The sequence below is a fragment of the Ceratotherium simum genome, chromosome 19 (genome assembly GCF_057802395.1).
Source record: "Ceratotherium simum simum isolate JZ-2026a chromosome 19, ASM5780239v1, whole genome shotgun sequence".
Taxonomy (NCBI): Eukaryota; Metazoa; Chordata; class Mammalia; order Perissodactyla; family Rhinocerotidae; genus Ceratotherium; species Ceratotherium simum.
The window spans coordinates 44,983,409-44,996,970 of NC_141918.1; the positions used below are offsets into that span (position 1 = coordinate 44,983,409).

The window sequence follows — 13,562 nt, forward strand, 5'->3', positions numbered from 1 at the left end:
GGTTGTGAGGATTACCGAGCTAACATGTAAAAGCCCCCAGTTTGCTGTTTGCACTTAGTAGAGACTCAATTTTTTTCCTTCGTCATGACACTCGTCTTAATCTACTTCGAATTACAACCACATATATCCCTGCTACAAAATTGCAAATTCCTTTAGGATAGGACTGTTTCTAAAAGAGTGGCTCTAACCTGGGGTAATTTCGCCCTTTAAAAGACATATGGCAATGTCTACAGTTGTTATTGGCTCAATTGTCAACTGTCTTGATTGTAGGATGCTACTAGTTAAACATCCTGTAATGCATATCAGACCCCACAAAAAAAATAATTACTCAACCCAAAATGTCAATGGTGCTCAGGTTGAGAAACCCTAATTTAGCTCATCTTTTGTAGCCCAGGTAGCAATTAGCAGAGTTGCACATCATAGGAGGCATTCAAAGTTGTTAGAAATTATTTGAAACCCCTTTTCTGTAGGTAAATTTTATAAATCGCTCTAAGGCAGTAAAAATAAAACTAGAAATTTATGTGGTGTAGGAAAATTTGAGGATAACAGGTTTATAATCTTGATTAATTTGGGGAAAACAAATTTCCATTTGTAATTAGAAGTAACCAATTTAGAAGCTCAAGTTCTCTTAATCAGCAAGCTTTTGTAATGAAATGCAGCAGGATTTACTTTTATATCAAAGGAGCGGCCTTGATAGTTAAAGAATGCAACCAAATGCAGTGAAAAGGTCACTGGTGAGCAGAATACAGTGCCTTGGCTGCATCTAGAGAGTAGTTCAGTTAATAATCTAGAAACTAGTGACAATTCGAAGAGGAGTTTAAACTTACTAGCCCTGAATCTCAGAATTTATCAATGCTCTTTACCTAGATTTTTATTTCAAAAGAATGAAGTGAGGAGTAAGAATCAAAAAAAAAAAATTGTGATTAGAAAAAAATTGCTTTCTAGGTAATGCAAGTAACAAGTACTTAAAACTGAAAAGAAGAGATAAACTACTGATAAATGCACAGCATTTAGCCACGATGGTTAAGGACTTCATGTGGAGGAAGGGGAGGAGGTATAGGCCCAGGGGAATGAACCAAACCCAGAACCTCTTTCCCTAGCCATAGCCAGATCCAAATGCCAATGACAGAGTACCCATGGGACTGGGTCACTCAGTGATTAGTGCATTTTCATGGGTGCTGGTGGATAAAAATTAAGTGTTACTATAGTCTATTGTCCTAGGACCCATGAAAATGCCAGAATCACAAAAATGTGTTTAATTTGTCTGTTTTCTTTTTATAAATTGTGATTTTATTGGGTCAAATGAAAATCTTTGCTAAAGCCAAATAGGAGACACTGGTTTTTAGAGGTATTCTGTATTCTAAAATCAAGTTCCATAAAAACAATGATCCTGACGATCCTATTATATAAGGAAATAGTTCTTATCATCACAATTTATTGCCAATAGCAACATATAATTCAAAGAGAAAAATGCTAGTTTGATGATTCCCCAAAGGTATTTTTTTAAAAAAGAAAACTGACTCTGCTAATATAGCATCACTAGTGTTTTTATTTATCTCTCTGTTATAGGTACTGGTTCAGACACTACATGGTGGGTGGGAGGCCGAGGGGTGCCCACTCCTTCTTCTCCCAGATCTGAAAACAAAAGCCTTGAAGAATATGTTGCACAGGTCTTCTTTCCCACCCATTCCTCCCCCGAGCAAGGTCACTGCTTCTGTTCCAGGAACCACTGTTTTGTCCTATGCTAGTTCTCTTTGGAAGAGAGGTAGAATCTGCCAGAACATGATTTCTCCCTCAAATCCAAATTAGAGATTTTCTAAAGTTCTTTTTAACTGGATCCTTTTTTGTCTCCAAATAGTTCTGTGCTCATTAAATAGCTATCAGTGGACCCTCTGACTTAAACTGTTCTACTCGCATCTTCCAAAAAGATCTCTGTCAGCTAATGAAAAACAGCTTCATTAGGCTTCATTAGACTATCCTGGCCGCTCCTTTTTGCTGAGTGCCTTAGCCTCCTGATGGAAGACTGCAGCCTTTCCTAACAGTGCCTTCCCCACACAAATATTACCATGTGGGGTCAATACTTAGCCGGAACAATGCCTTTCTGAAATGTCATCATGAATCATCTTCATCACTGTTCTGAGGACACACCTTTAAGGATTTTCCCCCAAACTGGATTATTTTGGGGAAAAGAATCTTTTTTTCCACTTATCAGAAAATTATTTAGTTTCCTTCATTCCACCAGCAATCATACTTTGACTAAATAAAAAATAAATATTATACTGATGTGAAGGAATACAAAACCACTCAATCTGAGGGGATGGGTATCAAAGGACTTTGCTGTGCTCCTTTACAGGTACCAACTTCCCTGAGCAAAGACTTCCTGGACCATAGAGATCTTTCTGTAGTACGTTTCAGAAAGGATGATGTGATGTGTGCGATCCCAATTCAATGCATTGCGATGCTCCTTACCTACAGGGTCCACTGCAGTGCTTCTCTGTGGCATGTCGTCCTAATGATACTTGGATGCCCTACTTCCTGTTACGGGTCTAAATAAGAGTTTTTCTTACTTACAAAGTGTCCATGCAACATACCATAGAATCTCCTTAACGTTTTTCCATCAAAACATTTTTCTGATAGTCAGTGGGAGTCCAATTTTAGAATCTAAGGCTCTTGACTAATGTAGGTAAATTTGAAGTTTATTGGCACAAATGCAAATGTTATTCTATTAACGAATGGCGGTAATTCTTTTTTTTCCCTGCACCTAAAATAACGTGTTTTAGATTACCTGGCAATTAACAAATCTTGCACATAAATGCAAGTCAGAGAAAAACAGAGGAATATATTAGTTATAAGGCAGAGAGAAATTGCTTGAATCAAGAATCCACACTGGAGTCAAGATCCAGTCTGATAAAACATTCTGGAATATTGAATCTAGTTGTAAACTGCCTGCCTTTGAAAGCCACCCCCCCAACCCCCCAGTGAGGGCCAGCACTGTCGCCTTTGCCTCGTGTCTAAAGCATCTTTGTTTTGTTTCAGCTGGCAGGGTTCATCTACGCCTGTTATGTTGTGAAATGTATAACTGAAGAAGAGGACAGCTGTAAGTATTAAAGCTCTATTCTGTTTCTTTCAAGTTCAAAGCATCTTCTTTACTGCCTCCAACCTAGCCTTCCTACCTCTCAAACAATATTCCTCCAGCACATCATTAGAACAGAGGATAAGCCATTTGTACCCATCAGGCTAAAACGTTTTTTGTAAAAGTATCCAGCATATTGAAGAAATGGAGAAGCAACCTTTGTAAAACATATTTCTTTCTTTTTATTGAAATGTACTTTTAAAGTCTATTCCTCTTATAACAATTATAGTTGGGAATATACAGGGGAAATTGGCGACGGAAGTGATTTTTAAATATGGTTAATTTGACTGTTTTCATTTTATAAATCCTTATTAGGTATTGATAACTAATCAGTTTCACCCAGGACTACAAATCTCAATAGTCAACAATTCGCAATAGTTCCTAAAATTCTCAAAAGAACTGACTTCAGATTAGTTCACGAAATTTCTCTTCAGGACATCAAATATTCATATTGCCTTTTTGTTCCTACAATTTGAAACAAATGGCTAGAACTCTATGTCAGAGTCTCAGCATTGAGTCCTACTGTTGGATTCCAAGTTTAGATGGTGATACCCTCTTACAAGCGTCCAAGTGGCTCCATTGTCCTCTGCTCTTCTAAAGATGGCAAGTAGGTTTCAATCCTTCCTTGCACCCTAAGAATCTGAAATAGGAGGACTGGAAACAGTACTTCTGTTCTCTGGGTACTATCAAGGATACTTACCCATGCAGATATATTTACTCTGAGGAAAAATCAGAGTTGGAAGTCATTTTTCTTGGTTTCCAAAAATATTCATAACGATTGGGGTTTTGAGAGGGGCGAAAAGACAAGAGTCCACTGCTCCGTTACAGGATGTTTTGAGGAAAAAATCCAAAGAGAAATATGTGTTTCTGCTTCACTTTACAATCACATCAGAAAGGAGGAGGCAGTCTCAGGTTATGAATTTAGAAGAGGCTCTTGTTCAATCACACTCATATATGATGGAAAATCAGGAATATACAACACATAGTTTATATTATTTTTGTGTAAAAGGAAATGATGGTCCTTTAAATAAACATTTATAAAATGCTCCTCACGGTGTCAAGTGCTATGTCAGCCTTTAGAGATTATAAGATTAGTAATACACAATCTTTTACCTTTGGGAATTTGCTGTCTAGTAGGGAAAAGCAAACACGTGAACAAGTAAGTATAATAAAACTCCATAGAGTGCATAGTGGGGGGAGATAGGAAAGAGACTAGGAAAGATTTCATAGAGAAAGACACTCTTGAGCTTGCTGTTGAAAGATGAATAGATATTTTTTGGGTAGCTGATGTGGGAGTAAGGGAACCCAGGCAAAAGGTGAAAAGGCACCAAGGCATATCACAGCCCGCCATGTTGGCAGCAGAGCAGCCAGATTAGCATGACTGAATTGCATCCTGTGCTAGAGGTGGGTACTCAGAGAAGATTGGAAAAGAGGGCATGGATGAGACAGTAGAAAATGGTTAGGATAAAGAGTTTGGACTTGATTTTACATAACATGATGGCAAATCAATTGGCAGGTAGTTTATAAAAAGAGAATAATATAATCAGAAATGTTCTTTGGAAAAATCACATTGGTATCAATACGAAGGAAAGACTTTGGTGGGGAGCAAGATTAGGGAAAGGGAGTCTAGTTAGACACCATGAAAAGGACTGAGATATGAGATGATGAGGGTCTGGATTAAGAGCAGTATTGGAGATGGAGAGGACAGATATGACATGAGACATGCTAAAATGAAGTGATTAATGGGCTATGGATGGGTACTGAGTAAGAGACAAGGAAAAGACTGATAGATTCCTATGTTTCTGGTATGAGTGAACGGGCAAATGGAAATGTCACTTAAGGAAAGTAGAACAGAGATGTGACAATTGGTTCAGTATGAACAAGTTGAGGTTGAGGTGCCTAATGAATATACAAGAGAAGGCATCTAATAAGCACTTGTCTTATGCACAAAAGACTTAGTCAAAGACTAGGAAGGGTAATAGATATATGGATTTTATAATGTATGGACTCCACAAACTGTGTAGGTTCATTCAGATTTCACTATTCAGTGTCTTTGTGCCAAATCCTTGATGAAAGGAAAGTCTACAGGTTAAATTTCATATGGGCGTTGAGCTTTCCTTAGTCTATAATGTTTGATTTCATTTCACAATGATGCCAGTGCATTTTTATCTTCAGAAAACACTGACACACCAAGTCTGCTAGACAGGTAATCAGTATCTCTCCAGAATAGTGCCCCCGCCCAAGGGGATCTCAGAAATGCTAGTTCCATAAGACATACTACTCAAAAAAGATTCCAAAGCCAAGTAAATTTAACACTGAAAATTTAGAATTTACATTTACATATTAACATCTCTGAGAGTCCTGCAATAAAGAAATATGTTTGATTTTTCCTAATCCACAGTTTTGTTTTAGCCATATTATATTGCGTGAGGTATAGGGAGGCCAAATGCAGATCAAAGGGAGAAACCAGAAGGAGTTTCACAGTTTTATTATACTCATAGTTCCCTGGGGAGAATACAGCATGCCAAGCAGGGCCACTCAGGAAGCATCAGGATTGGTCACAGGGCAGAGAGAGTGCAGAACTGTGAGCAAGCAACTTTATTGTTGTTTCCATGGAAATGAATGGGCGGGGCAGGGTAAGCGGGTTTAGGATTGGCTAGCTGTTTGAAAGTGTCATCCTGTGAAATTCGTGTTCACTGTAACTGTTAGAGAATATGGTTTGGGGCTATCTAAAGTCTCCAGATGTTTTAGGTGAGCTAGGGTTTCCTTGAGAACAGCCAGTGGTCATTTTGTAGCTGTTAAGGCATCAATTTACAGAAATTAAAAGTTTAGTTAATATCCCAAACCTTTAAACACAAAACGCTTTTTCACAAGAAATCTTCATATTCCAGAGAATTCGAATTCCAGGGAACGCATTTTAGGGAATTTTGCCGTACATCAAGTTTTGGCCAAAGCCACGTAAATCCAAGGGGCAGTGACATCACAAATATCTTTTGGAAGATCAGGTTTATCTTTCAAGCGTCTAACAAACTATTTTCCAAAAGACTCCAAAAAATAATGCTTATGTCTTTATATATACTTTGACCACAACCCCTTATCTGCCTTTATCAATCCAAAACAGAAGCAGACTTCTCATAGATAATTTTTCTAATTTTAGTCTTTTTGCTCAGTGAGTAAGATAGGAACTACTTTCATTTTTATATCCAAGTAGACTGATGCTTACCTTAGACATTCATGGGGCCACTAAACAGCCCGGAGGAGATGCTCATTTGGACCAGTTCTCTGTCCAGTTAGGTTCATTTACTTGTGGTCATTCAGACACAGATAATTATGAGTAGTTGTTGAGAACAATGCTTTGGACTGATATTTTCCATATATTATCATTATCTTGGTCATTTGTCTGTATGTTCACCTCCAGACACTGCTTAGAACACATGACTTCCAATGCTCAAGGGTAAAAAAAGTTTGCAAGTTCTAATCTGGAGTAATTATATTATAAAGAAAATTATTTTAATCCTTTGAAAGCATTCTGGGTCCATGAAAGTAAAACACACACACACACACACACGCACACACACACACACACAAATGATCTCAGAAAGTGAGCCCTGAAGTACAGAGAAAGTTAAATGTCTATGTGATCAGGGAAGGGATCTCTGTGTGTCTCTTCTGACTTGCCGTGGATTTGTGATGAAGCATCCTGATAGGAGTGCAGTGCAGGAGGAGGTGCTAGCTTCCTGCTTTCCAAATTAGTTATGTTTCCATTCCTAAGAGCCTCATGGGAACAGAGGACAGTTTTGGTTCTGTAACTGTGCTGAGAATGGACTGTGGAGATAACAGCCCAATTATGGCAACTGAAAGATTAAAGTATTCTTGACATTAATATGAAGCTGACCAGCTGTGTGATCTGTTCTGATACTTCAGGCCTCAGCAGCAAGTGTAGCCAGGGAGCTTCAGAGGCAGAAACCTCCGGGGAACTATGGAGAGAGTTCAGGCTCCATGAGCAAAGACTCAGACTTAGACTCCAAGAAATAGCAATGAATCATCACTAACTAGAGGGAGTTAGACTGCAGGCATGTCAAATGCCTGAGAAGATTTTCTCCCTTATTTCTCCTTTTTAACAGTATCTAATTTACTTTTCTAGAGCCCAGTTTGATTAATATTTATATAGATACTTTAATGCAAAGTTGTATTTCCAAGGAAAAAGACTGGACCTTGAAGTTTACGCCTCTGACCCTTTTGTTATCTAAGCCAGAACCACAGCCTGACAGGCTGGCTGTGCAAACTCACAGAACACCACTGCCATCTGCCGTGCCCACCAGGAGATAACAAGAACCCTCGGAGCAGAGATGTCAAATAGGAAGACGCGGGCATGCCGGCCCCCATGTATTAGTCGCCGGGGGCTACAATAACAAAATACAACAGACCGAGGGGCTTAAACAACAGAAATTTATTTTCTCACACTTTTGGAGGCTAGAAGTCCAAGATGAAGGTGTCGGCAGGTTTGGTTTCTTCTGAAGCCTCTCTCCTGGGTTTGCAGACAGCTGCCTTCTCACTGTGTCCTCACATGGCCTTTCCTCTGTGATGCATGCCCTCTGTCTCTTCCTGTTCTTATAAGGACACCAGTCCTATTGAATTAGGGCCACACCCTTATGGCCTCATTTAACCATAATTACCCCTTTAAAGGCCCGTCTCCAAATATAATCATGTAGGGGGTTAGGCCTTCAACATACAAATCTGGGGGGGGGACACAATTCAGTCCATAACATCCCATATCCACACACACATATGCCCACACCATGTGGCTCCTGGATATTTGAAAATACCTATGGAGAACAGAGAGGGGCTAGCTGTGGCTCTCTGGTCCATCAAATGCCACTAGGTAAGAGGCTCCAGGCTGTAATGTTACCCGCCTCCCAGGCTCCATCTCCTGCCACCAGGCAGGAGTTCCTGGTTAGCATCTCCTGCTATAGGGTGGGGTGATCTGCCTCCAGATGAGTAGCTCCTCCCCAGGAAAAAAGCGGAGACCCTACTCCAGCGGGTGTGCCTGGACACTTCAACCCTATTTGAGTGGAGCAACCATCACAACATACTTTTATATATTTGTTCATGAGAAGGCAGCAAGGGATATGTCTTAGGAGAAAAGGCTTTCTCCAGGAGAGCAGGCATCCCTCGCTGAGCTGCATTGTGGCAGGGCTCTTCAGTGTATCGTCTGTTGCCAGCCATGCTGAGTTTTCCCTATGACCTCCAGTCTTTTCTATTTCTCGTTACTTGTTCTCTTTTACGATATTCTGTGAAAGAAATAAAATGTTCCGAGATTCCTGGTCTGATGTGCCTTTTATTATACATGTGGCTCTTCTCTCACTGAATTCTCAGCTCTTCTGTCCCACAATCAGATGTTCACTTACAATGATAGAACTAAGAACTTATTCCTCTGCTTTATTAGCATTGTTAGATGGGACAATTAAAAGGGAAGACATCAAGCCATGGAAAATATCACTAATCCAGAAGAGAAGAAAAATCATCATATGATTTCTCAATTTTTAATATGTTTTCTTATAAACATTTTGCTCAATAGTTAAAATGAGTCCATTTTTCTAAGTAGTCACTATTTTTTCTAAAAGAGATTCAATGTACTTGCAAATGTTATTAACTATTCAAATCATCTGTGGAAAGACACAGAATGTTATTTAAAAAATAATGTCCTAAGGGGACTTATTTTAAAAAAAAAAATTGAAAAATGAACTCTGGATGTTTATACTTGCAGATACACACAGGCACGAACCTGCCAACCAAGCACAAATGCACAAAAACCCGTCCTGAATTCTCCAAAATCAACTGGCCTTGGGATAAAAGTCACAATCGATTGATAGAATCTTTCATTTCAAAAGCAAACCACAGGAAATTATTCACTTCTCTGAGGCTAATAATTTTCTGTTATTTTTGTTTGATTTTTCTTCTAAAGCCTGCTGGCCTGCACTTCTGTGTATTGAACTCCACGCTGTATGTTTTGATCATTTTTCCAGTTTGTCGGGATCGTGGAGTATGGATGCAATTCTCTGACCACAATCATACACATTGTCACCTGGGGGAGAGGGAGGAAGGCTCTCCCTTTAAAAATACTTGTTTCTCCCTGTTTATAAAGGAATGTAAGTTTACTGCAGAGTGTAGAAAAAGTACAGACAAACAGCAACTCAAAGAAAATTAGAATGACCCCATAATTCTGAATTCTGGTTCTCAGATAACATTTCAGCATATTATATATCTCCTAGTCTTCCTTCCTTCCTTCCTTCCTTCCTCCCTTCCTTCCTTCCACTCTCACTCCCTCCTTCCCTCCCACCCTCCGTCCTTCCCTATCTGTCTGTCTATCTATCTATCACTCTTTCTATCTGGTTGTTAGGGCCATACTATACATTCTGTTTGGTAACTTGAGCTTTCTTTCTTTTTATTTATAAATCACTCTTCAAACGTAACCTGAGGGATGGCAATTAGCAGTTCAAAAAAGGTGCCAAGTTCTTGGGTGCCAGGGTGACAGGTAGGGTTACAAGAATGATATGTCTATTGTGCTTTTCCTATCATTCTCAAGCAATCAACTGAAAGAGTAATATATTGTTAGTATGTCATTGTTTCATTATCTCTTTATAAGACTTGTGTTGTGATTTTGAAGGTGACTGAGTAAAATAATCTTGTCCATATCTGCTAGCCTCCCACAAAACCAAAACTTGCCATTTCTTTCCCCATCTCTGAACAGAATCACATAGTATGAGAGCCTGGAGCCCCCGACTCTGAATACTACTAATCTCTAGCTATGCTCTACAGAATCGTAGTGGGGCCAAGATAGAAACTGTCACCTTGCTCCTTTTCCAAACCTCCAAAGCACAGGAGCTCTGCATTTATTTAATTTTACCACCTTTTATTCTGCTTAAGATTTCTTTTGGACTAAGATACTGCAGAGTTTTAAATGATGGAAAACTACTGCCCACTGCTCTATTTCAATACCTTAATTTTATAGACCCATAAAAATTAGATGACTTGCCCAAGGTCTCTGAGCTCATCCATGAACTTCTGACACCAATACAGCACATATTGACTCCCTCAGGATAAGAGACTATTAGGGAACGCCATCAGGGACCACACCTGTCTTGACCACCACTATATCCTCAGCATGTAGCATATCTCCAACATGGAGCAGGACTTAATAAGTATCTGAGAAACAAATGAATCAATCTGTCAGCTCTTCACAAAGACTTCTTGGACTATGTGGAGACTGCTAAGGAAACATGACATTTCCTTAGACCCCAGTTCACTCTAAGTAAATGAATAACCAATTACATGACCTTTTGTCATTTCCTAAACAAATGGAAGAAAAGGAAAAAGCAAAAAGTTATGCTGCCATATGTAAAAATAAAAACCTTTATAAATGATCAACACCTGACACAAATGCCTACCTACACATATGCCTCCTGTCAATCACACGCAAGTTCCCACCAGTGACAACAGCATTCCCTAACAGGGTGATACACAGTTTTCACATTGTCTTCCAAAATTAGCCAGTGCGGGTCTCTTTTTCAGCCTGCTGTTAAATCACTCCCTCTTGTGGTCACTAAGGAGAAAATATATGAGCTTTATTTTTAAATTTAGGTATTGTCAAAGTTAAGATATAGTCGAAGTTGAGCCTAATTCCTCAACAGCCACTAATTCTTATTTTCTCATAATTTCTCCTCCATTATACTATACTTCCTTTCACTCATAAAGACACACACACACACACACACACACACATTACGGTCATCTTTAAATAAATCAAATGTTCCCAAGTCAAAAATATGGGGGAAAGAAATTGACTCATTCTCTATCCTCTGTTGATTCAGAATAATCAGGACTGTGTTTCTAAATCAACGTTGAGGTGACACAGTTAAGACTAGTAAAGGAGGACCTTTAACTGGGGTGTAATAAAGAAGGTATTTTATGCAGAAATTATTTCTGGTCGGTGAACTGGAGTCATCCAGTAGGTGAAGACCACCCAAGTTGTTTTATTCAGCCTTGACAGAAGAGAAAGCCAGAGCATGTGAATGGAAGAAGTGGTGACATTTACAGAAATGATTAAAAGAAAAATCTCCCATTTTGATTATTCTGCTGCTTCTTTCAATTCTGCAGATACCCCATCCCCCCGTAATGGGTGCTCTGTAATTGTTTCCTCCCCATCTTTCTCTAGACTCGCATTGATAACCATGTGAGAAAGAAAGCAGCAGCTAAGTGGCAGAAAAATAGGATGCTTTTAGCACCAGAAGGTAGATATACATGCTCACAAAATAAAGTTGCTAGGATCCCTTAGTCCCATCTTGAAAGAACAAATGAGAACAAGACAAAGAGCTGGCGCAGGAAGCAGAACTCTGAGACCCCTCCCAAGCAGAGACGTGCCGAGAAAGAAGACTGCACGTTCAAAGTTAGTCTTTTGATAAATGATGCTGGCGGGTGTCCAATTCATTACGTCCAGTTGTGCTTTAGTTTTGGAAGTGGCATCTAATAGAAACAGAAGGCTGGGCTTAGCTATCTCCTTCTTCGCAGCAGGAGAAGCGAAACACACTGCACCTCTAAGGATGGTCACTAGGTATGCGGAACAAAAACATCTGGGCTGAGCATCCTTCACATAGCGCTGAAAGGGTGTTTCGTAAATAAACGAGTGTGAGGCAAACCCTCCATCCTGTGTGACATTTAAACGAAGCTGCTCTAGCAGTAGAGACTCTGGGAGGCCTTCGCTCGGATTGGTTGGCATTGTGTGGCAGGGAATGAAAGAGAAACAAACTTAAAGCTCACAGGAGGTGCGGTTTGTTTAAATAATAGAAAGTAATTAGGCTGAAGACAAAAATCAGTGATGGCATTTTATAATTACAATTAATTTAAAGGTTAATTTCCTTTGGTGCTAAAATCTTATTTAAAACATTTACCAGAAAGGAAATTAGGATGTTACTATCAAGAGGCATAGAGCGCTTCTGGGAATCCATGCCTATTATCACTTGAAAATTAGGTTAGGCTCAAAGTGGGAATTTCAGTCCGTTTTTGTGTATAATAGATGGTGGTCAGGCCTCAGAGTTAGCGGGGTTGGCTGGGGCAGGCAGTGCAAGATTTGCATTTTTTGTTGATTTATAGGATTAATTGCAAATGTTTCCAACAAAAGAGCCTAGTTTATACATGAACAATCCCCACAAAAAGAAAATTGGATATGGATTGCTGCTTCTGTAACTAATGAAGCTGATGTTAAAGGAATTCCCAAGAGCAGAGAGGCAGGGGGAAGCACAGACACACACCCATGCGCCTTCATCACCGAAGTAAATTGAATGGGGCGACAGTATTTCTGTTGGCTCCAAACCTGTCAATCCTATTCCCCTCTCCCAGGTCCCACATTTTTCATCACTGTTTACCAACTGGGAATTGTCATGTCTCAGGTTCCAAATGCCGTATATATATGTATCCTATTCAGCAGCCCTTCTCTCTGGAAACTCGCTTAGTAAAATCAATGCATAATAGTAACAGCCAGAGGAAATGAACTCCTCTGTACTAATTTTTCCCATTCACTCTACCTTTGCAGATTTGCTCATTTTAAATATTTTATGGCCACCATTGGGATATAAATCAATGCCAGAAATATGGAATTGCACAGAATCATAGAGCTATGAGCAATATTAGCAATCATCTACTTTAATCCCCTATTTTACAGTTGAGGAAAGGAAGGCTCAAATTGACTTGCTCCAAGTCAGCCATTTAGAGACAGAACTGGAAGCGGAAGTTAAGCCTCCCCATTCCAAGTATACTTTCCACATCACTGTGGTGTTCGAGACAGATTATTTAACACATGTTGATGGAGTAACCACTCTATGGTAGGCTGTGTGTTAGTCACGAGAAATGAGACAGGAAACCAAAGAGATACTGTCTTTGCCTTCATGGTGCTTCCAGTCCAGCACACAGTTCACACGAGGAATCATACTAACGCGTAATGGGCGTCTGGACAAAGGCGGAGGGGCGGTGGAAATGCGCCCCAGGGGCATCTCCTCCAGTTAAAACGACTAGGAAATTCTTCCCTGAGGAAGTGACATTTCAGCTGAAACCTACAGGATAAATCAGAGGGATATTTAGAATTTAACAAAAATAAGTGTGCCTTTTTTAAAGGGACTTCTTTTTTGATCTATACGTATTGACCAAATCTACACAGTGATTCACACAGGAGTAATCTTAAGTGTTTTTAATGAGCTCGATATAGCAAATCTAGTTTCAACTTTCCCGAATATCAATAAAAATCTTAGAGTAACCACTGGACATTCTCTTTCCTGAAACGGCAACAGTCATTCTAAAAAAATGATTAATTTAGCCTCAGGAGTCTTGTGATTTTCCTTTCTGGAGGTTGCAAAATGATGCAAAGATTATGTTAGCA

General features: G+C 39.5%; 1 protein-coding gene across 2 annotated transcripts in view; it reads left to right on the forward strand.

Annotated features, from left to right (window-relative positions):
* NKAIN2 (sodium/potassium transporting ATPase interacting 2) overlaps positions 1-13,562 on the forward strand; it is a 917,329-nt gene that overhangs the window by 889,142 nt on the left and 14,625 nt on the right. For both annotated transcript variants that reach the window (XM_004422282.3, XM_087444045.1), the window contains exon 5: positions 3,037-3,097. In XM_004422282.3, coding sequence (XP_004422339.1) covers positions 3,037-3,097 — 61 coding nt within the window. The remainder of the gene's footprint in view (positions 1-3,036; positions 3,098-13,562) is intronic.